Raw genomic sequence first — 24,033 nt, 5'->3', positions numbered from 1 at the left:
TGGACTCTGCATTGAGATGGATTCTGCGCTGCTGTAGGTTACTAGGTTACGAGTAATGGGTCAGCGGAAAAGCAAAGGCAGCTTTTGTATCCTGCGCGTTTCAATATGGCTGCCACCTGAGAATGTCGCAGTGTGTTTAGGGATCAAATGCGAACTTGCCCAGAACGGAATATTTCCGGGGTTGGAAGGCTGCCATGAATCACTGGTGGGTATCGGGCGACCACACTCAGGGAAGAGCTTCAGCACTGTTCACATGGCAAACCCATGCGCTTCACAAGCAGAGAGGCAGTGACACCACCGAGGGAGAGGCGCAGACTGTTGATGTGGGTATCAAACGAGAAGCATTTCAACCAATCATTTTCACATCAGATTTAGCTGAAAGAGAAACTCTCCAAAGTGCCATTCAGAAAGCACCTCGAAAATGAAGATATGCCCAGGTTAATACAGGTAAATACTGCAAGAGGTGTGCTGCTTGGTTACATGGATGTGCTGTGAGCTGTAATGCTGAGATCGAAAGACAGACAGACAGATAGAAAGAGGCACAATGCACATCTTCACCTGGCTGTCTTCACAGGGAATTATGACTTTCCTTCAACTGTTATGAATGGGACTTAGTGGCCATCAACATAGCCTGCATTTCACACATTGTTGGTACATTCAGGGTGTGTTACTGCCGGAAACTGTGCCCCACCTGGGATATGAGTCTTCTGCAGGGCTAGGAAGGGCAAGCTTAAATCAGGCCTGTGTAGGCTGAATTCCAGCAGTCCTTCCTGCAAACCCACGAGCAACCAAGGCCTGAGACCAGGAAAGGGAAAAAACCTTCCAAATGCCTTGTCTTTGTAATCATGCAGAATCATAACCACCCTGGGAGTGAACTACACAGAAGGCCATTACTAAATAATGTCCTCCCATTATTATATAACTGTGACAGCCCTACAGCCCTGTTGGGGGTGCCGGAAAATGAGGCTCCATGAATGTGAAATAAAACTCAGCAGAGCATTTTCATTGCACACAGGAGACTGCACTGTACTTTATGCGCATCTGTACTGTAATACACTTGGTGCAGTAATTCAAAAAACTGATTTGTAATCAGTTTTACATGTTCAGTTCTGATTCTGCTTAACCTCAGCTCTGTGTTTGGCACTGATGACCACCGTAGTCTCCCATCTTCTCTACAGTGGGGATCTTTGGCGTGGCCTTGGCCTGGTTTACATCCTACTGCATGGGGCATTCCTTCCAAGTCACTTGGGGTGGCACAACATCAACGCTTCATAGCCTTTTTACAGGCGTACCCCAGGGCTCTGTCCTTGCCTCCCCTTCTCTTTCTACACCAAATGCCTTGGCCCTGTTGTAACTGCTCACAGACTGCCATATTTTTTCTCTGGCAATGACACATCACTCTGTCTTTCCTCAGCACTATCTGCCCAACAGGGACCCATAGGCATGTTAACAATGTCTGAATGAAATCTTAAACTGGACTGAAAATCACCACCTAAAGCTCAGCTGGCAAAGACTGAGATGCTCTGCATCTCTTCTCTCACCCTGGGCCACACCACTGTGTTGGCTTCTTCTAGCATCAAAAGTAGTGCTGGACCACAAATTTAACATGGCCACGAATATAGTGATGGTTAGCCGGCCATGCCAATTCTTTCTCTACAACATGGCTGCCCGTTTCTCACCATTATTATTATCATTATCATTATCATTACTATTAGCAGCAGCGTGATGTGGACTCATGATTTGTGACTGGTGGGTGGTGGTAATAGTCTTGGGAGCTCTGCTGGGAGGTGTCCGTTAATTCATTGCTGCTTCTTCCAAACCCCAGGGACACAAACCCTTCTCTGTGAATATCGGCCGGCTATATCATCTGTCACAAAAGAGAGAGAGAGAGGGAGAGCGAGCGAGAGAGAGATGCAGAATAAGTCTTATTTTACCTTATTCAGGCTCCATGACGGCCCAGCTATAAAGTAATGGAAGGGTGATCAAGCGCATCAGTGTTAGGCTTAACGTTCATTGGTGTGGGGCTTGAGCTCACAGCTGTAATGTGTGAGAGACCCTAGCTGGGGCTGAGGCTTCTCTTGTCTGTTCTCTTATGAGGTGATAGTGTTTACCTGCTGTGTGGAACCTGGATGTGCTGCACGAGCATATCCTCCATCACGCTCTCCCCTGCGCGTAACTTGCACGTAACCCTGCTGTAATGATGCTTAATAACAGTGAACTTTGACGTATACGCTACATTCATTAGCGTCTTGCATATTCACGCACCTTATCGGTGTTGTTATTATTATAACTGTTCAGCGTTTTCTGCCCTGACAGATGGCATTGTGTGCTGACATTCAGACGGAACGGTTCGAGGTTTCGGGGGTTCGGGTGCGGCAGCTGTGAACGCGAGCAAACGCCTCCCAGCGGCGCTCCCAAGGCTCCGTCGCTACTGTCCAGAAGCAATAAAATTTAATTAAAAAGTGAATACTCGGGCGGCCGGATGGCTTATTGGGTTAAGGCACCCCGCCGGGGCGCATGGGCAGGCCTCACAGCCAGTGGGGTTCACTCATGTATGTGGCTGCGGTTGCAGAAGATTGGCCGTTCCAAAATATTTCATTTAATTTTATTTACTTAATTTGCTAATTAAATACATTCAGGTGTTTACCCACTAGCAATATTTTACTTGTAAGGCGCTCACTGCGAGGGGAAGGTATGTAGGCTAACTTACCACATATAAAACAACACATAAAAAATGACATTGTCTCAATTTTCAAATGTGCAAAACTGAAAATAAATAGCCAAGATATTGTTGTAAAACAAATAAGAAATGAATATGCTCTAGGATGGGTTATTAGAGATTTCTCATTAATTGTTGCAGTCTATGTTTGTTTGAGCCCCATGCTTTTTCAGTTGTGAAAATTAACTTTCATACGAGATTTAACTAGTTTGTGATTCAAATTCTCAGGATGCCAAACAGTTCTAGGATTCCAACTGTTTCAGCACTTCAGCTAGCTGGCTGTTTTGAAAGTGCATTTTTTCCCTTGTAGCAAGCACCATTATTCAAGCGATACTCTGTGTGGATTTCATGTATTTCAGTGTACCTATGGGGGAGAAGTAACCTATTGCCATTATGCCTGGTGATTGTAGTTCTAAACCCAGTTCAGATCAAATATGCAAAACGTGGAGACAAGACAGTAATGTTTCATCAGAAAACTACTTTAGAGTTGTTTTATTTTTATTTCAGAAGGTCTTCTGTTGGCATCTTTGCATCATTGGAATTTTAAGTCCCAGGATTTTTCCTCATTCGCTGTTTAAAGGTGAACAGCCATAGCCGTGATGCATTATTAATTTCACCTTAATCTGGGAGCAGCGGCTTTACCTCATGCACCTGCAGTAGCCCCTTTCTCCTGGAGGAGTCCAGGTAAAGCACCTCTTATGACTGCCGGGCTGCTCACGCTGTGCATTATTCAGCATGCTATGTATGATTAATGTGCTACCTCAGGTGCCTCATTATACAGCACTGTACCTCATTTAAGGGTACAGTCCGCCTCTACTCAAACTGGGAATCGTGTATACAGCATGCAAACCCACTGTACCCGCACAAACTACTACAGACTTTGTGTGCCAGTGTAAACTCACCTTACCAGCACATAGTTGTCTTGCTCCTTATCCACCGGCTTTGTCTAACTGGGACAGGAAGTGAACAGTGTTTAGACAAACAGGGAGAAATTGGAACCTTCAGTCCAGCCATCTTAAAGATTTTTAAAATTTTACTTTGATGACCACTTTTGTCCTTTTGGCTTCATTGGCAAAAGGACAATGAAGCCGCGCTGAATGAAAACATGGAATTAAACCGCTGATGATTCTCTGGGAAACCCCCAGTCTGCTCTTTAGATGCTGTGTGTCTGAGTTGAGCAACAGTAGAAGTAGCAGAATTAGTCAACACATAGATAACCAGCCATATGACAGCAACGGGAAACCCACATGGGGTCAAGTATCAAAGGTCACCCAAGGGCCATTTCACACTGTGACTATAATTCTGTTCTAAATGGAAAATCTCCCTTCCAAAGGCTCCTTAAAGCCTTAAATTTGAGGTTCCAGGCAGACTTTGGCTTAAACCCCTTATCTCTTTCTCTTGCTTTATTGGAGAACTTTTCTAAAAAAAAAAAACGGCTCATGTCCTTTCTCATCAGGTGAGAAAACCCAGATCTTTTCCATCACACATGCCGCTTCCGTATCTACTTGTGTATTTCACAAGGCAGCAGGCGGCTTGTGTGGGTTGGGATTTTTGGCATTGGAATAGAGAGACTGAAGTGAACGGTCAGATGGGAAAATCATGGGAAGTTGAGGGATTAGTGCCTAAAGTAGCTGCGTGGAGGTGACCCCTGCAGAACTACAAAGGTCAGACCTCAGTGGGGGAAAGGGAGAACCAGGGAATGGGGGAGTGGGGGGTAGAGGGACAGAGAGAGAGAGAGGTCATCTCCAAGTCATTTATTTTTCCCCAGGCCTGCATCTCATTATGAAGGATAGCTGGTGCACAGAATTATGGGATTGCCCCTGAACACAAGTCACCGTGGGTTACTGTGCTGGGATTACCTTCTAATACCAGCCCCAGATCTGTCAGTGCCATTACTCCTGTCTTAACCAATCAGGCTGGGGGGAATTCCCTACTTGGGGGTAGACCACATTAACCCTAAAGAGGCATTTCAGGAGAGGAAGGCAGTTTTGTTTTTAGCATTAAGGAAACTGAATTTGACCCCGTGTGTGTTGGGCTGCGCGTGTCCACTGGCTATCATTCATGCTTAGTGTATGCTAGGTTGCATGTTACAGAATCTTGGAGTATGCTGAGTTCCACGTGTTCACTGGCTGTCAAACCTTAGCATGTACTGGGTGGCTGGTATTATTGAACTTTAGCATGTGTCAGGTTGTATGTATCCACTGGTTATCAAACCTTAATGTGTGTTGGGAAGAATGTTATTGAGTCATAATGTGAGCTGGGTTGCATATATCCGCCAGCTGTCAAGCCTTATTGTGTTCTTGGTAGCATGCACTTGGAAGTATATGCTATTGAACCTTAGCGTCCACTGAGTTGCATGTGTCAACTGGCTCTTATACCTTAGGATATGCTGGGTAGGATGTGCTGGCTAGCATGTTCTGGGTGACATATGCCCTGTTAAACACTTTCCATTAGGTTCTTTTTCAAACGTGTTGTTTACTGGCTATTGTGGTCTGAGCATTACAGGGCATTTTAAACGAACACTTCTTTAAAAATGGGATAATCAGTAAACATGCAGACACATGACATTTGGCTTTGTACAAGAGTGCAGATTTTCTTTCAATGACCCAAGGAATCCATACTGCATTTTGGTTAACTTCACCAACTTCATCTCGCATCCTTTATTTGTGCACACGCGTGAGTCCTGCAGCAGTTATTGAACTCCAGAGATGACGTTCTTGGAGGGATGACTTTAGTTGTGATCATATATGGTCATTAGACCCATTAAGCTGCATGGAGATGAGCTGTCAATTGCAGCAATAGAGGATATCTGCGCACAATGCTTTCTGAAATTATTATCACATTTACTTACTTTTTGTAATCCTTTTGCCATTTTTTAACCTCAAGCATAGGCTATAGTTATCGCATTTAAATGTATTTTATTTTCCAGATGATTCAGTCTTCAAATAAGATGTGAAAAGAGTATATGCTGTGTTTTTACACCTGCAGAATATACACTCTGCTCTGCTTCACAATATAAGAGCTTAAGATGATGATCAACCAAACAATAAGAATGGGTGTGATCTCAGCGACTTTGACCGTGGTATGATCGTTGGTGCCAGATGTGGTGGTTCCAGCATCTCAGAAACAACTGCCCTCCTGGGATTTTCATGCACTACAATATATAGAGTTTTCAGAGAATGGTGTGATAAACAAAAAGCATCCAGTGAGAGGCATTTCTGTGGGTGAAGGGGGGAGGGGGTTCATCACATGAATGAGTGGCGAAAAATCTGAAGGAACTGTGTTATGCTATGAAGTCAGCATGGAAAAAAAATCCCTGAAGATTGTTTTCAGCACCTTGTTAAATTCATGGCGTGAAGAATTCAGGCTGTTCTGGAGGGGGTTCCCACCAGGTAATAGATAGATAAATAAATTGGCCTGTGTGTGTGTGTGTGTGTGTAGATGTATATACATAAATATAGACACTATATAAATATATGTGTGTAGATGTAAATATCTTTGGAATGTCTTGGGCAGTTGAAGTGTTTAGGATAGAAATAGAGAGGCATTCTTCCCTCAGAGCACTCCGCCTTGGCGAGCCCCCAATTTGGACCTGGAGGATGTTCGAAAATACGCCTGTCTGTTTGCTCACAGCAGTATCGGCTTGCCGCACAAACTGCTGCAAAGTCGAACGTGATGCGCCGCGAAATGTTCCCGGTGCAAGGCTTTGTGTGGGTTCCTAAGAATCCTACGCGGAGTGGAGGCTGCACGAAGGCTTGTCAAACGAACTACATGTTTTCTGCGCCGCAGATGCAAAAGGATCTAAGTCAGGAGAGTCAACACTTCTGAGAGACATCCTCTGTGCAGGAGCGAGTGGTGCATGCCAGAAAAATGACTTGATTAATTAAGTCCTTGTCTTTAATGCCCCCACGTGGGTCCATACGTTAGTTAGTTACTTAACAAAATCAACGTGCCTTTTTCTTATTTAACACATATTACATTCAGTGTTTTGAGACCTACATATTATTTTTCTGCCGCATAAGGACTTTGTAATATGTTTTACAATGTAGCCCACTCGTTAGTCTAATTTAGACTTATAAGACTAATGGGTCTGGGACGAAGTGTCCCTACTGTCCCCCCATCTGCGGCCCTAATACGCATATATCCAGTGCAGACAGTAAACAATGACAGTAAACCAGGCAGCGTTAATATTTTATGAGGAAGGCGTTCTCAGTTTCAGCGCCTGTGTTTTATAGCATGAACAATTTAAACGGATAAAAATGTTCCCCCGGTTCCCCTGGTTTCAATGGAATTCAATATTTGGCAAGACCAAGAGATGATTACAGCGACCATCTGTAGCCTAAATGTATAGGCTACGCTTAGAAGTGCCTATACACTTTTAAAGTACGAACACACTAGAGAAAAGAGAAAACAATGATTTGTTCTTCGTGTCTTTTTTAAGGAAAATAAAGTATGAACAGATTTTAGTTTTGGACTTGAAAATGTTTAGGCCTGCTGGGACTTATGTCATTATTGTAACATTATGTTTTTATTGCCATACTGGTGTCAGACTGACTCGCACTGAAGCAGTCGGAGGAGTGGAGAGTAGCAGCAGCGGAAACCGGGTGCACGCTTAAACATTGCAATGGAAAGGAAACGTAACGAGGAAAGAAAACATGGTCATTTATGACCCAAGCCTCACTTTCAAGGTCGGCATGCGGCCGAGGAGGGGCTCGGTGTGGGTTTACAGACACAGCGCAAACTAGGGACTCGTGAGACAGAAACCTCTTCTTGAAAAGGATGCAGTTAAGGATATGAAGCACATTGTAACATTGTTAGCGAGAGAACCTTATTTGTCAGAGCATTTTATTTTGGGTGGTGGCTGTTTTATGCCACTAAATCCTGATGACTCCACTTGTTATATGCCACCAATATGGCTGAAAGAAGGCACGGCATCTGGCTCTCGTGGTTTTTATATCCCAACACTGATTGGAACAATACTTTCTCAGTGCGCCTGAAAACGCGAAATTGGATGCATCACCTCTGGTCTATTGCGTCTATCCTAAAACTTTGATATCGCAGTTCACGGCTGTCATTCGCAGTCTATCACCAGAAGGGGGCGCTGTTCCCTACTCTAGCCTCTCGATGCGCTCTCGCTTGTGCCTGCTCTCTGCAGCCACCCCTTCCCAACGACACGCTCTTAATGCAAGCAGAGCCGCTGAAACCGCTCGGCAGTGACACAGTAGCTGTAGCGTGAAAGATGGTCGGCGGTCCTTGCGGCCGCAAGCTGGCCCGCCGCTCACGGTCCACCTTGATAGCAGCACTCACGGTCTTGCTTGTGCAGACGCTCATCGTGTGGAACTTCAGCAGCTTGGACACGGGGGAGGAGAGAGGGAGCGTCGGCTCAAACGCCAGAGAAAAGAGAGACAGGGTCGGGTTCCACAAAGCAGACACCGGGTACCCGAAAAGTGGGCAGCGGAGGCAGCATCACCAGCCTCCGCTTGGAAAGGGGGCGTTTAAACAGAAACAGCAGTCGGTAAGATTTGTAGGCTATAGCTGTCATCTATGCTCTTCGGTTTACGGGCTTCTTTATCACACCAATACAGGGGCTACAGGTAAAGACGTACATTAGTTGTTGTTTCCACTGAGTTATTTTCATGCTCGTGTTTAGATAATTTATACCATATTGGATCCAAGCTATAGGCTTCGGTGATTCGACTGATCGATGGGAGCGCGCCCCCCTGTCTTATCTCACCAACAAAACTCCGTGTGCGTTCGGTTCGGCATACATGTAACAGTTTCTCACTTAACTGCGCGTCTGAGGATTAACGATGCCGTAGTTGTATATGATACCGTCCTGCAGTAAGTTCAAGCATCACGGACTCGTTTTCCCGATGACATCGCGGGAAGCACGTTTCTGTATTACTATACATCATTCTGTGCGTTTGATTTGTCTTGGATGATATGCGCTAGTGAACTTTGTATACTATAAGCATATGATACGAACACGAATGGCTGCGCTTTTATTTCAGCCTGGGGCTTTGAAAACATCTGCCAGGACTGAAGAAATGGTCCACGAAAGTCAAGAATGCAGAAGTGACATGTCATGTATGTTTGGCTTAAGTAGCCAAGCCTGCATGGTTTTATGACAGTAGGCTTGCGTGCGGTCTTAGCTACTTTTAAATTGAAGGCACAGTACAAATTAAACGTGTAGGTGACGATTTTTGGTGAAAACGGCTCAATTTCCATTTAGAGAAGAATATTCTTCTTACAGGTGTATGTTTATGAAATGTTTACACTTTAGAAACTGCTCTGCGCTCTGAAATATCACCGGTTATCAGTCCTGCAATTTAAACCGTTGCGGCTTTAATAAGAGACTAAGGGAGAACACGCTAAATAATTTTTGGTACAACAAAAAATGTTGTTAGACTACAATAACAAATATTTAATTCTAAAAGTTTTCTATGCGTCCACGTGGTATCAAATGTAGGCTACTCTATCAAAGTTGATTTAACGCCGTCATGTCACTTCACGTTAGGCTACTTTGAGGTAAACTCTCAAAACAATAACAACGTAAAAACATGAAAAAAATTACTTTCCTCAGCATTAGTAAATATTAATGTTTTGACGTGGTGAACGGTGCTGTGGTTGGCTGAAGTCACACCAGCCAACATTAACACCCAATATTTTGGCACTTACTGAAACAAACAAAATGTGGATGGTTCCAACAACCAATGAGGGGGCACATGCGATTGCGCACCGGGGGTGGGGGCTACCCGGCCCTACTAAGTTTCAGCGAGCAGGACGCCACTGGCTATGAGCAGTGCGTGGTAGATCTACCGATTTGGAAATCCTCACGCGCCTCGGCTTTGGGCATTGGCTCTGCTTTAAGTTCAGGTAGAATTAGGCTTGATATCGCCGACATGACGTTACATATGACACATTCACGTTGTCGAATTATTACATCTGTTAATGGTGTACTGTACAGTGAACTGCGTTAGCTGAAGGTGATTGTCTGTGTTGTACGCGCTATGGTTAGAGCATTCTCATGCTCGTGCTGGATGTCCTCGCGCAAGCTGCTCTGCTTCCTCATCTGCCTCCACAAATTTGCTGTCTTTGTGGGTCGTTGCCATGGTGAACAGGGGTGACAACGTATCAAAACGACCCTGCAGCTATGTGGTTATCCCCCCTCTCTCCCCATCTTTTGCTCTCTTGCTCCCCTCTCTGCCTCTTTCTCTCTCCTTTCTTTCCTTTCCCCCTCTTTCCCTCTATCTGCTGCTATGACTGATGTGTGTGGGTGTGAACAGGGGCCCTTGAGTGCACACACTCACACAGCACTACACACTGCCATTATATCTCTCCTTCTCTTCCCTCTGTCACTCTCTCTCTCCCTCTATAGCTCTCCACATTTATCTCTACTCCCATCTCACTTCTTCCATTTCTCACCTTCCTATCACTCCATATCTTTCTCTCTACAGTACTGAGAATCCCAGGAGTCCAAGACCTAATGTAGAAAGTAGCAGTGGTGCATTGTGGTGTTGTATGGTGTGGCATGGTGTGGGACACTGGTTAAAGATTTGTTTGTAATTGAAGGTTGCAGGTTTGATAATCTGGGTGGGGCTTGAGTTCTGGCAAAAACCGAACTGCGTAATGGGGAATCTTGACCATGTCAGCCTGTGTAATGATGGCATCTGCAAAACAGCACAAATACATGAACACATTACTAAGTTCCTCTGGGTGTGGCTACCTGCTTCCTGAAGTTTCTCTGATTGGTTATGCTCAGAACAGCTTCATGCTCATCTGCATTCCATATGGTCCAATGGTTGATGCAATTAGGTAATTAAAGGAAATTCCAGAAATGAACTCTGGAGCCCCCCCTGCTGCCTGGGCTGAGACTGACCGCTCTTAAGTGGCTGGTTTCTTTAGAAGAGAGAATGAGTCAGGTTATGAGTGTGGAAAAGAACATATGGAGGGTGCTGAAAGGTGGAGGTGTTTACTGATAAGACAAATGCGCACAGTGAGGGAACTGAAGCCGGGCTGTATAAACTGTAGCTTAACTGCCACATGACCCAAAAGTTTAAAGGAGAAATGTCTTTGAAGTTTAACCTCAGCATGTCAGCACAAGTTGCTTTTTCTGATGTTGGAAAATTGGGCCCAGATTCAGACCTGTGTGACATAACTTTGCTCTGAACTTCAAACAGTATGTGCTTATGTACACTTTTAGCCTTCCACGGGACCTGGTAGAGGTGTTCATGTGAAAACCGTGATCATGAAAGATGTATACCGGTATTTAATTCAAAATAAATCAGGTTTGATGAATCAATCTTTAAAAGTGCTGTACTTCTCAGTGGATGTGTTAGTGCAGGGTTCTGTGTTTTTATACAGCAAAAAGGGCCAACATGCAGGGAAAAAATACACTGTGTTCTATAAATGCCAATATTCTGAAGTCTTTTTTAAAGATTGTAATAGGCGATGACCCAGATCTGAACCACAACAAAATTATTACTCCTGATTCTTTGAGCTAATCGTCTTTCAGTCTCTGACATTTGTGTTGTCACGCTCTAGCTGGCTTGTTCAACATGAGTAAATTAGAACAGAAATCGCTCTTAGGGTTTTGAAATATTATTAGCCTGTGTGGCAAAACTTTGCTTCGATCAGAACGCCAAAAAAGAATTTTCCGCTTATTTTATCCTGCTAATCCCACTTTTTCTTCCAGCTTAAGGTGTCATAATAAAATGATGAATGACCTACATTTATTGTGCTATTACTGTAAGTTGGCATGTTATGGCAAAATAGTTTCGATAAATAGTATCAGAGCACAAGTGAATTAGTGTAAAACACAGATTTTGAAATGTCCTGCGTTCCAAAGACGCAGCATTCCGTGGGCTAGCGCGACCACTGGTTCTGGTGTCGATAGTTTGTGGTTTCAGGTTCTTCAGTTCGTAGCATGCTGTCAGGCTAGCGTCTAGTGGAGCACTACACGCCATCTGAACGTCTGACGCATGTGCCTGTGTGATGTGCAGGGTGGGGTCTCGTGGGCTCTAGGACCTGCTGATGGGAGAGCAAGGCCTCATGACACCCTGAACGGGCTGAGTTAATATATGATATTGGTGATTCACTGATCTGAGCCAGTTGTTGCAAGTCTGTGGTGAGCGAATCCCTTCCGTTGGTTCAAAAGAGTATGTGATTGACTGGTCATTGCATCCCCGCCCACTGTGTGGTTCTCACAACATAGGTCTCCCATCTGTACTGGAACCTCGTAGGACCGTCCCCCCCGTCCCCCCCGTCCCCCTTCCCCCCTGTCGTGCATCCTGTCATCGCTGCAGGCAGAGGGCTGGGAATGCAGTACGTATCTGGAGCGTAACCTCCCCCCCCCCCCCCCCCATTTCAGCCCCTCGTCCCCCCCTCTGAGCCAGTAGCGTGCGTCTGTGTGAGGAAGACCCATCCGCATGTCAGGATGAGGTCCATACACATGGCTGCCGCCTTCATGTTTGCAGTTTTACACATACATTTGTAGAGTATGTTTTGTACCCGAGGTCATTTCACACGTGCTGGGCGGTGCCCCCTGCTGATGTGTAGATGTATAGTCTCTCCCTCTCTTTGCTCTCGCTCTGCTGCCGTGACTGATACATGTATGTGAACATACTGCCAGCATTCCTCTTTTCATGCCCTCTGCCCCTTCCATCAATCTCTCTCTCCCTCTCTCTCCATCTCTTTCTCTCTCCCCCTCTCTCCCTCTCTCTCTTTCTCTCGCTCTCTCACTCTCTTTCTCTCTCCCTCCCTCTCTCTTTCTCTCTCTCTCTCTTTCTCTCCCTCCCTCTCTCTTTCTCTCTCTCTCTCCCCCTCACTCTCCCTCTCTCCTCCTCTCTCCTCCTCTCTGTATCTCTCTTTGTCTCTCTGACTGATGCGCTACCCTGCTGAGTCACTGCAGGCTGTGTGCAGTCTGTTGATTTTGTGTCAGATGTGAGGTGTGTTTGCTTATTTTGTGAGGGGCATGGTCTTGGTGAGGGATATTGGGAGGAGCATGGTTGTGTGTGTGTGTGTGTGTTTGTGTGTGTGGAAGTGTATGAGAGTGTGTGTGTGTGTGTGCATGTGAGTGAATGTATGGGTGAGTATGAGCAAGCGTGTGTGTATGAGTGATTGTATGAGTGTGTTTTGTGTGTGTGTATGAGTGTGTGCATGAGCGTGTTTGTGAGCATGTGTTTGTATGAGTGAGCATGTTTTTGTGTGTATGAGTGAGTGCATGGGTGTGTGTGTAAGCATGTGTATATGCATGAGCGTGTGTATGTATGAGTGAGTACATAGGTGTGTATGAGTGATCGCTTGTGTGTTTCAGTGTTTATATGGGTGTGTGAGCATGTGTGTTTGAGTGAGTGGATGGGTGCGTACAGTGCTGTGAAAAAGTATTTGTCCCCTTCCCGATTTCCTCTATTATTGCATGTTTGTCTCACTGAATGGTTTCAGATATTTAGAGAAAATGTAATATTAGACAAAGGCAACCTGAGTAAACACAAAACAGAACTGTGACATCCATATAAGTTGCACTTTTGACTCATCTGTTCATAGTATATTATCCCAAAAGGCTTGGAGATCATCCAGGTGCTTTTTTTGCAAATGTGAGATGTTTCTCACATTTGTGTTTCTCTTGGTTAGCAGTGGTTGACACCTTGCTACTCTCCCAATGAATCCCATTTTTGCCCAGTCTCTTTCTTATTGTGGAGTTATGAACAGCTGACCTTAGCTGAGGCTAGAGGTTTGTAGTTCGATGGTTGTTATTCTTGGATCTTTTTGTATCTTCGTTGTGCCCTTGGAGAAATTTTGGCAGGCCGACCACTCCTGGGAAGATTTACCGCTGTTCCAAGTGTTCTCCATTTAGAGATAATGGCTCTCAATATGGTTTGTTGGAGTCCCAGGGCCTTAGAAATGGCTTTGTAACCCATTTGAGACGAATATATTTCAACAACATTTTTTCTAATCTCTTCTGAAATTTCCTTTGCTCGTGGCATAGGGCACTTGTAGAAACTTTGTGGCACTGGTGACTACTTCACTCTGATGGTATGGTTCAATATGAGTGAGGTTTAAATTCAACAGGACTGGCTCCAATCAAGCCTGACTGTGTTCAATCAGCTGAATATAATTATCAATTAAATTTGTTTAATTGGTTGAGTTACTAGGTTACTTTTTCATGTGGGTGATATGGGTGTTTGATTACTTTTTTTCATGAAATAAATGAAGTAATAATTAAAAAATGTGTTTGTGTTCACTCAGTTTCCCGTTGTCTAATATTACATTTTGTCTAAAGATCTGAAACCGTTCAGTGTGACAAATATGCAATAATAGAGGAAATCAGGAAGGGGGCAAATTATTTTTTCACGGCACTGTAAGAGAGAGCGTATGGGTGTGTGGATGTTTGTGCTGGTCTGGGTCTGAGCCTGAGCCCGGGGGTTGTTGTATAACGGAAAGGCTCCTATTGATCTTTTTCTCTGTGGTGTGGGAGGAAGGATCACTCCCAGCATGCAGTGCACAGTCTGCTTTGGGATCCTTTCCATGATGCCAGACCAAAGCTCAGGGTGTTTATATAACTCTGAGGGGAGCAGGGCTAGTATTTGACCTTTGACCCTGTGTCGAGCTTGTGTATGTGTGCTGGAGTGTGTGTGAGATGGGCAGAGAGAGTGTGTGGGTAGTGTGTGAGCGTCGAGTGTGTCGGTGTGAAAGAGATTGGGTACGAGAGATGGTGTGTGTGCATTTCCTGTTTACACATGCTTTACACACACTGTGTGCATCAATTTATTGCCTTCGCCTTGCTGGGGAATCACACACGCGTGCCTATGCCCTACCTTACTGTGTGTGCTGGCGTAAAGCTCATGTGTAAACACTGGAGTGTATTCGTATTTCTGAATGTAACTGAATGTAAGGGTAAACACACTGGGACGTGTGCGGTGGGCTTGGTCTTTCAATCACACTGTGCAAGCATCTGTGGGGCTCCTCTTAAAGCTCGTAGAGTCCTGTGTGTGTGTGTGTGTGTATGTGTGTGTGTGTGTGTGTGTATGCGTGTGTGTGTGTGTGTGTGTGTGTGTGTGTGTGTATGCATGTTTGTGTGTGTGTGTGTGTGTGTGTGTGTGTATGCATATGTGTGTATGTTGGGGCGGTGAGAGAGAGCATGCCTGTAGCAAACGTAGCACAGGGAGAGCGGACCCCATTTCCTGTCCTCGGGCCAGTCAGAAATGTCAAACACAAATAACCTCACTCCAGGCATCCAATCACGGAGTTGAAACTGCAGCGGGCATGGGAGACTGGGGTCAGAGCTGGGTTTCCAGTCACAGACTGGGGTCAAAGCTGGGTCGCCAATCACAGGCTGGGGCTATAGCTGTGTGTCCAATCACAGGCCTGCGATTAGCTGGACCTCGTTAAAGGTCTGAAATACAGGTTTTGAACCTCCTCCCTGCCTTCAACACGTTACTGTAACCACATGCAGAAAGGAATCATTACACTGTTGTTCTGCGCAAAGCACATTTTAAAATGCTAAACCCCTGTTGACTGTGGCTGGCAGTTCCATATGGTGTTGCACAGTTGGTGATTGCATCGCCCAGGCTATGGGAGGGTTCAGTCGTTTTGGGGTCTGTGTTTCGTTGCTCTCCACTGACCCCCACTGGTTGACCGGGCTCCCTTGCACTGCATGTCAAAGCCGTGTATGAAAGGTCTTCCTCCGGCTCTACTGTGTGAGCTTGGCTGTGGCCCACGGTGTGAAAAGGAGCAGCTGGCGAAACACGCGTGCTTCGGAGGAGAACCGCAGATGTCTACAGTCTTCCGAATCGGCACTGGGGTTCACACATGAACCGGGCTGAGGTTGCTGATAATTGGATTTTCCAAATTAGGGTGGGAATTGGACCTGCCCCACGTTGGACATCAAATTTAAAAAAATAAAAAAATAAATACGAAAATAAATAAATAAAACCCAGACCCCTGGAACTGCAGTGGTGCGAGAACAGTCTGAGGAAAGGGTCTGTGCTGCAGCAGGAAGAATGGTCAGTGTTTCAGCAATGGGCTGCTGTTTACTCTGTTCCTCTTTATCTCTCTCCAAAGCCCCCCTCTTTCTTTCTCCTGGTGTATATTTGGGGTGTGAGAGAACGGGTGTCCGGGTGAAAGCCAGGGCAATGTTACCACGCAGGTTGGGAAGGGGAGTGTATCTGTGCTCTTGAGTTTAATTGGCCAGTCAGCCCAGTGGATTGGGGCATATAATCTTATACCCATATTCAGAGTCATATGAGACTGTATTCAGTTAAAGGTCACGCTCACTGTGTGTGTGTGTGTGTGTGTGTGTGTGCGCGTGTGTGCATGTGAGCGTGCGTGTGTGTGCGTGCGTGCATGTGTGTGTTTGTGTGTCTAGCATTACGTGCCCACTAGCAGTGCCCTCCCAAGGGCTGGCAGAGTCCAGGTTGCTGTAACCATGGCACCCAAGTTAAAGGGCTCTCGCTGCTATCACGCACCGCATGTGGAAACCTGCATCTCACAGACCCATCACAACTCCCTGCAAACCAGCGCTCATCTACACATCCTCCACCAACACACCAAACAACAGAGTCACGGTGTCCCCAGGGGGCTGCTCCTTCTTGCCGACAAACAACTTTATGGAAGAGAGACACTCTGCCTCATACACATGCACATGCGCTCCCCACCACATACACACACATATACTTTCATACACGCACTCACATACACACACACACACACACACACGCATACTTTCTCACACACACACACACACACACTCACCTACACACACACACACACACACACTCCCACACTCACATACACACACACACATACTTTCATACACACACACACACACATACTTTCATACACACACTCACGTACACACACACACACACACTCACCTACACACACACACACACACACACTCCCACCTTCACATACACTCACATACTCACAGACACAGTCATTAGCCCTTATGTTGCTCTGTAAGGTGTTCAAGTCTGAATATCTGTAAAGCTGCTTCGAGCCGTTTGTAAAAAGCACTATGCAAATGAAATTGAACTGAACTGAAGTGTGAGGCCAAGCAGACTCTTTGACAGGGCCTTGTTTCCTCTCTCTCTGAAGGACAGCTTCCAGTCCCAGCGCTCGAGGGAGAAACCGCGCACCGACAGCAACAACAACGAGAACTCCGTGCCCAAAGACTTCGACGCCATCGACAACAGCAACTTCGGGGCGCGCTCTCAGCCCCCCAGGGCCACGCCCAGGGGCGGGGTCCCGGAGAACCCGCCAATCCTGAGCAAGAGCTCCAACGAGGTCATCCAGTACGGCCGCGCCAAGGCGCACACGGCGAGGCTAAACCGCACCCACCGCGGGGCGGAGCTGACCCCGCTGCGCCCCCAGCAGCCCCGGAGGCCCCGCCCCCAGCCCACCGCCGCCCCCGTGCCGCCGTACGAGCAGCCGCCGCGGTGCGAGATCAGCGGTAAGGAGGCGATCTCCGCGCTCTCCCGCGCCAGGACCAGCGAGTGCCGGCAGCACATCGCCCACACGTACTGCCAGCACAAGGACCGCACGCTGACGCCCGAGAGAGTCGCCCGCTACTGCCCCCTGGAGGGTGAGACTGCCGCTGCGTCTGGGGGAAGCTTCCTCTTTCACGCGCACAGTTTATAACCGCTCTGTAACACTTCGCTCTTACACTTCAGCTCTGGTGAAACCACATTAAGATGCTGCTGAGCTGTGGAATGCATGCAGTGGCAATGCTAAAATCAGGTATTGCATTCTGGGAAAATGAGGCAGTGAGGAAGATAAATAATGGATTACTCTTTGTCTGCTGTAAAATTGAATGGATCCATTGTTGCCGTTGCAATGCACGGGTGGATCATTCACTCATGGCGCAAGACCCCGTCTTGCAACCAACGACGCGTATTTTTAAAATAGAATGCAAATTGCAGCTCTTCATGTATTTTAATATATCTTCCCCGACTCACTTTCCCAGATCATATCATTACTGAAAAACACACGGTTTCAAAATCAGAACAGGAGCTAGGCTGCCTGGAAACTGTGCCTAAGGGGAGATGGTCAGAACATAAAAGTGTAACTCTTGGGGTGAAGTTGGCCTTTTAAAATGAAATGACCCTCCTTGCCAGTGACACGGTTTGATTTGCACCTCATTGGAAAGCTTTTCATGGGCGTGCAGGCGCTCGGGTGGCCATTTGGATAAGTGCGTAAATACGTGCTCGCGCGTGTATTTATACACACACATATTTAGCGAGCCACAAACGGTTCCACTGGAGCCCTCGCTTCCTCCAACTGTGGCCTGTTTGGTTTGGGATCGCTGTTGGCCTGGGGAACGTGGGCCCTGGGGTGTTTTCAGGGGTTGGAAGCTGAGGCCGTCCCCCACAGAGGACAGGGTGGAGCTATTACGGAAAAGTCCTGTCAGCATTTTTTGAGTTTTTTTTTCACATTTCATCACACATATAAAACCTAATGTAGAAAAGTAATAAATAGCATGAGCATTTTATATTTAATCCTTGCCCCAGTGTGATGTTTCCCTGTCTGTTCCCAGGGAAGGCCAATGTGAATATCCAGTGGGGGGAGGATTCTGCAGAGAGCCCCCCGGCCACACCCGTCCGCATCGCCTTTGTGCTGGTGGTCCATGGGCGAGCCGCTCGGCAGGTCCAGCGCCTCTTCAAAGCCATTTACCACTCCTCCCACTTCTACTATATACACGTGGACAAGGTAATCTACCTCTGACTCCTCCCACTTCTACTATATACATGTGGACAAGGTAATCTACCTCTGACTCCTCCCACTTCTACTATATACATGTGGACAAGGTAATCTACCTCTGACTCCTCCCACTTCTACTATATACATGTGGACAAGGTAATCTACCTCTGACTCCTCCCACTTCTACTATATACATGTGGACAAGGTAATCTACCTCTGACTCCTCCCACTTCTACTATATACATGTGGACAAGGTAATCTACCTCTGACTCCTCCCACTTCTACTATATACATGTGGACAAGGTAATCTACCTCTGACTCCTCCCACTTCTACTATATACATGTGGACAAGGTAATCTACCTCTGACTCCTCCCACTTCTACTATATACATGTGGACAAGGTAATCTACCTCTGACTCCTCCCACTTCTACTATATACATGTGGACAAGGTAATCTACCTCTGACTCCTCCCACTTCTACTATATACATGTGGACAAGGTAATCTACCTCTGACTCCTCCCACTTCTACTATATACATGTGGACAAGGTAATCTACCTCTGACTCCTCCCACTTCTACTATATACATGTGGACAAGGTAATCTACCTCTGAGTCCTCCCACTTCTACTATATACATGTGGACAAGGTAATCTACCTCTGACTCCTCCCACTTCTACTATATACATGTGGACAAGGTAATCTACCTCTGACTCCTCCCACTTCTACTATATACATGTGGACAAGGTAATCTACCTCTGACTCCTCCCACTTCTACTATATACATGTGGACAAGGTAATCTACCTCTGACTCCTCCCACTTCTACTATATACATGTGGACAAGGTAATCTACCTCTGACTCCTCCCACTTCTACTATATACATGTGGATAAGGTAATCTACCTCTGACTCCTCCCACTTCTACTATATACATGTGGATAAGGTAATCTACCTCTGACTCCTCCCACTTCTACTATATACACGTGGACAAGGTAATCTACCTCTGACTCCTCCCACTTCTACTATATACATGTAGACAGATCTACCCCTGGCTCTACCCACTTCTACATACACATAGACAAGGTGCACTTTTCCTCCTCAACGCATCGGTCCAAACTCAGAGTGAGGTCAGCCAACCAATCTGCTAGGAAAGTGAGGTCAGACAGCCAGTCACATAAGAGAGTCTTCTCTTGCTGCCTGGAGAATCTTTAAATGGTAGTATGAATGGATTTTGTCTTGAATAGATGTGTGCACTCACACCCCCCCCACACACCCACACACCCACACACACTCCTTTAATTACACTCCCACAGGCATGTGGCGTCTGTGGAAGATGACAGAGCTGTTCAGTAAATGGCACCTTTTACACCCGACTACAGGGAGCATGCAGCCTTTACCACCTTTGAACTTGAACTTTCATTCTCTGGGGATCTGGATCATGACGCCGCCCTCTCACCCCTCCCTCCCCCCTGTCCCTCGCTCCCCTGTAGCGCTCTGACTACCTGCACAGACAGATGGTGGCGCTGGCGAGTCTGTACCCTAACGTGCGTGTGACACCCTGGCGCATGGCCACCATCTGGGGCGGGGCCAGCCTGCTCACCATGTACCTGCGCAGCATGGGCGACCTGTTGGCCATGACCGACTGGAGCTGGGACTTCTTCATAAACCTCAGTGCTGCCGACTACCCAATCAGGTGAGACCCTGGTACAGGTTACCCAATCAGGTGAGACCTGATACAGACTAACCAATAAGGTGAGACCCTGATACAGATTAACCAAACAGGTGAGACCATGATACAGACTAACCAATCGAGTGATGCCCTGAAACTGACTAACCAATCAGGTGAGCCCCTGATACAGACTAACCAATCAGGTGAGCCCCTGATACAGACTAACCAATCAGATGACACCCTGATACAGACTAACCAGTCTGCTCAATCAGATGAGACCTCAGAGCATTAAACTACCCAGTCAGGTGAGGCCCTGACACGGACTAACCAAACAGATAAGAACCTGGACAAGCAGAGGAGGTGATTGAAGGAACAGTTTTAGTGCTGATACTGTGGGAATACCTTTTTTTACACTATCACAGCACAATTTCACATCTCATCCTCCGGTGGGCGAGCGGACAAAACTTCCCTTCTGGGGAAGAGATAAAAGACGTGAGATCAGGAGTCACACAGCAGGTGAAGCAGGGATGACTTGAGCGCATGTGAGACGCTGCAAAGGGAAATCAGTTGCCTCTGCCATTTCCTTTCAGCTAGATTTAAGTGGCTTTTCTCCAACAAACCGTTTTTTGCAGCTTGTGTGGCTGAGTGGGCGTCCCTGCAGGAACTGATCCCTGTGGTACCAGGGGCAGGTTGGCTCACCTTCTCCACAGTGTCACCCTCCAAATTTAGGTTCATAGTTCACATACTTATTTCCACATGCACTACTTTAGGTGAGCAAAGCCAGGCAAATATGCATTGGTAGGTTCCTTAGACATAGTACATAGATATCCTAGGCTAGGTTTGTTGCGCTCCATAGTCCATAGTGTGTAATTGGTGGCTCAGGTATGTGTTGCGTCTGTAACAATAATTTAATTTAATTTCATCTCTGATGAAAGTAGCCTAGTGTCTTTTAGAAAAGCAACAACGCAGGCCCAGAGAAAAGTAGTATGTCCCACGTCAGTGAGGAAGGAGGGTTAAACCCAACTGGCTATTAATGAAAAAATATGGAATAAAATACGGTCCATTTTTATTTTACCCATCACCAAAAATTTCAGCGCTTTGGTGAGTTTGGCTTTCTGTGGTGATGCAGGTTTGTGTCTGTGTATGTAAATGTGTGAGCGTGCGTGTGCGAGTGTGTGCATGTGGTGCAGACACACATTTGTGTGTGGAGGGTGTGGAGTACGTGTATGTGTGTGTGCTTCTCTGTACAGCAGGAAGTTCACTACTGGTTTGTGGCTCTTATCAACGTCATTTGTGTCTGAGACGTGTTGGGGGGAGGAATGAGAGAAGGGTGAATAGAGGAGGAGAGAAAGGGAGAAGTCCTAAGGAGATGGGGTGGCTCTAGTGAATAGAGAGCGATGGGGGGATAGTGGAGGAGAGGAAGGGAGACAGAATGAGAGAGGCAGAGGGAAGAGTGCAGTGTGGATGCTCTCTCCAGCGTGTGCAGGACTGCGGGCCTGAGCATTGTGAAAACGGTTTTACACTCAGACAGGAAGCGTGACAGGAAGTGGGCTTCCACGACAACCGAAGTTCACGCACTCTTTGGATAGTCAGCATTTCACCGCCGTCGCCGAGGTGCCTGCAGTTTAACGTGGGTTTGTCGCCACGGTGACTGTGGGTGACAGCGTGCAGCTTCCTGTCTTGGCAGCGGTGCCAGACAACGTGATGATATTTTACACCATCACCAGTGTTATTGTCACCAGCATGCGGCCTGTAGGTTCCTGCGTGACTGGGCAGTGCCGGTGCCGAGCCGAGTGGTGCAGTGGAAAGGGCTGAGTAAATATATGCAGCTGTGAGGTGAGGAACGCAAGCTGTATGGGAACATCTTGGATTAAGGGAGAATGTGAGGATTGTGTGGGCTTGGGAGGGGGGGGCGGGAGTAGGGGGGGCAAGCTGAACTCATATAGCATATAGCTAACCACCGTAAAGGCACACAAAGGGGATTATTAAAAACGGGCTGAGGGCGATGGATGTTCCTCTCTTTCAGCCTCGCTCTTATCTCCTAATGAGTTTATGTAATGGAGATGAAGGCCTATTTTATTCCTGTGTGTGTGTGTGTGTGTGTGTGTGTGTGTGTGAATGTGTGTGTCTGCTATGCTTATGTGCACTTGTGTGTGTATATGCGTGTGTGTGTGTGTTTGTGTGTCTGTGTCTGTGTGTATTCTGCATGTGCTTCCTCGGACTGACGCTCTGGTCTGTGTCTCTCTCTCTCAGGACCAATGAGCAGCTGGTGTCCTTCCTGTCTCGGCACCAGGGCATGAACTTCATTAAGTCTCACGGCCGGGACAATGCCCGGTGCGCACCCGCCCCTGCACCCCGTTCCAGCCCTCCCCACCCCACCCCACCACACCTACACACCCGCCCCTGCACCCCGTTCCAGCCCTCCCCACCCCACCTCACCACACCTACACACCCCCCCTGCCCACACAACCCCATCCCACCCCCCCCTGCCCACACAACCTCATCCTACCCCACCATGCTCCACCTCACCCCAACCCATCCTACCCTGCCTACACACCCTACCCAACCCCACCTCATTCCACCACACCCTACCCCACCCAACCCCACCCCATGCTACCGCATCCCACCACACCCCATCACACCCCAACCCACCACATCCTACCACACCCCACCACACCCCAATCCACCACACCCCATCACACCCCAACCCACCACATCCTACCACACCCCATCACACCCCACCCAATCCCTTTCCATCATACCCCATCACACCCCACCCTGTATGAGGCCTATTGGATACAGCGTAACATTCAGCTCACTTCATATGCTGAGACTGAAAGTCCTCTTTGTAATTTTTTGTGTGTATGTATGTGTGTTTGTGTGTTTGTATAAATATGTTTTGTGTGTGTGTGCGTGTGCGTGCGGGCATGTGTGCGTGTGTGTGTGTGTGTGTGCGTGTGTGTGTGTGTGTGTGTTTGTGTGTGTGTGTTTGTGTGTTTGTATAAATATGTTTTGTGTGTGTGTGTGTGTGTGTGTGTTTGTGTGCATGTGTGTGTGTGTGTGTGCATGTGTGCGTGTGTGTGTGCATGTGTGCGTGTGTGTGTGCATGTGTGCGTGTGTGTGCGTGTGTGCATGTGTGCGTGTGTGTGTGCGTGTGTGCGTGTGTGCGTGTGTGTGTGCGTGTGTGCGTGTGTGTGTGCGTGTGTGCGTGTGTGTGTGTGTTTGTGCATGTGTGCGTGTGTGTGTGCGTGTGTGCGTGTGTGTGTGCGTGTGTGCGTGTGCGTGCGTGTGTGTGTGTGTGTGTACGCACGCACGTGCAGGTTTATCCGTAAGCAGGGTCTGGATCGGCTCTTCCTGGAGTGTGACACCCACATGTGGCGTCTGGGTGACCGGCGGATTCCGGAGGGCGTGGCCATAGACGGGGGCTCTGATTGGTTCCTGCTTAGCCGCACGTTTGTGGACTATGTGGTCAACTCCCAGGACGACCTGGTCACCAACATGAAACGTTTCTACGCCTACACTCTGCTGCCGGCCGAGGTGAGCCCACCTGGACCGGGTCAGAACCAGAACTGAAACTGCCTCATGTCCCAGAACCAGAACCGAAACTGCCTCACGTCCCAGAACCAGAACCGAAACTGCCTGATGTCCCAGAACCAGAACCAAAACTGCCTGATGTCCCAGAACCAGAACCGAAACTGCCTGATGTCCCAGAATCAGGTCACGGCGCAGAACCAGGTCACTGGTTCAAAAGTAGAAGCAGTAGGGAGAGGAACAGCAGACAGGGGGCGCTGTGCTCTCTGCTAAAGCTGTTTAAAGTTTTGGTGCAGAATGCAGCGTGGAGTATAATCGGGCAGCAGTGTAGCATAATGGGTAAGGAACTGGTCTTGTAACCTGAAGGTCACAGGTTCTCTCCCTCTCCTCCTCTGTCTCTCCCTCCCTCCCTCTCCCT

The 24,033-nt window shown here is 47.3% G+C and overlaps 1 protein-coding gene across 1 annotated transcript in view; it reads left to right on the top strand.

Annotated features, from left to right (window-relative positions):
- Positions 1-7,712: 7,712 nt before the first annotated feature.
- Positions 7,713-24,033, top strand: part of LOC118216039 (xylosyltransferase 1-like) — a 28,047-nt gene continuing 11,726 nt past the window's right edge. The window contains exons 1-6 of the mRNA XM_035397044.1: positions 7,713-8,234; positions 16,817-17,303; positions 18,255-18,427; positions 19,906-20,108; positions 22,338-22,418; positions 23,405-23,621. Coding sequence (XP_035252935.1) covers positions 7,959-8,234; positions 16,817-17,303; positions 18,255-18,427; positions 19,906-20,108; positions 22,338-22,418; positions 23,405-23,621 — 1,437 coding nt within the window. The 5' untranslated portion in view covers positions 7,713-7,958. The remainder of the gene's footprint in view (positions 8,235-16,816; positions 17,304-18,254; positions 18,428-19,905; positions 20,109-22,337; positions 22,419-23,404; positions 23,622-24,033) is intronic.

The sequence above is a fragment of the Anguilla anguilla genome, chromosome 17, assembly GCF_013347855.1.
Source record: "Anguilla anguilla isolate fAngAng1 chromosome 17, fAngAng1.pri, whole genome shotgun sequence".
NCBI lineage: Eukaryota > Metazoa > Chordata > Actinopteri > Anguilliformes > Anguillidae > Anguilla > Anguilla anguilla.
The sequence above is the reverse complement of the archived record's forward strand: the minus strand, read 5'-3'. Positions and strand labels throughout refer to the sequence as shown.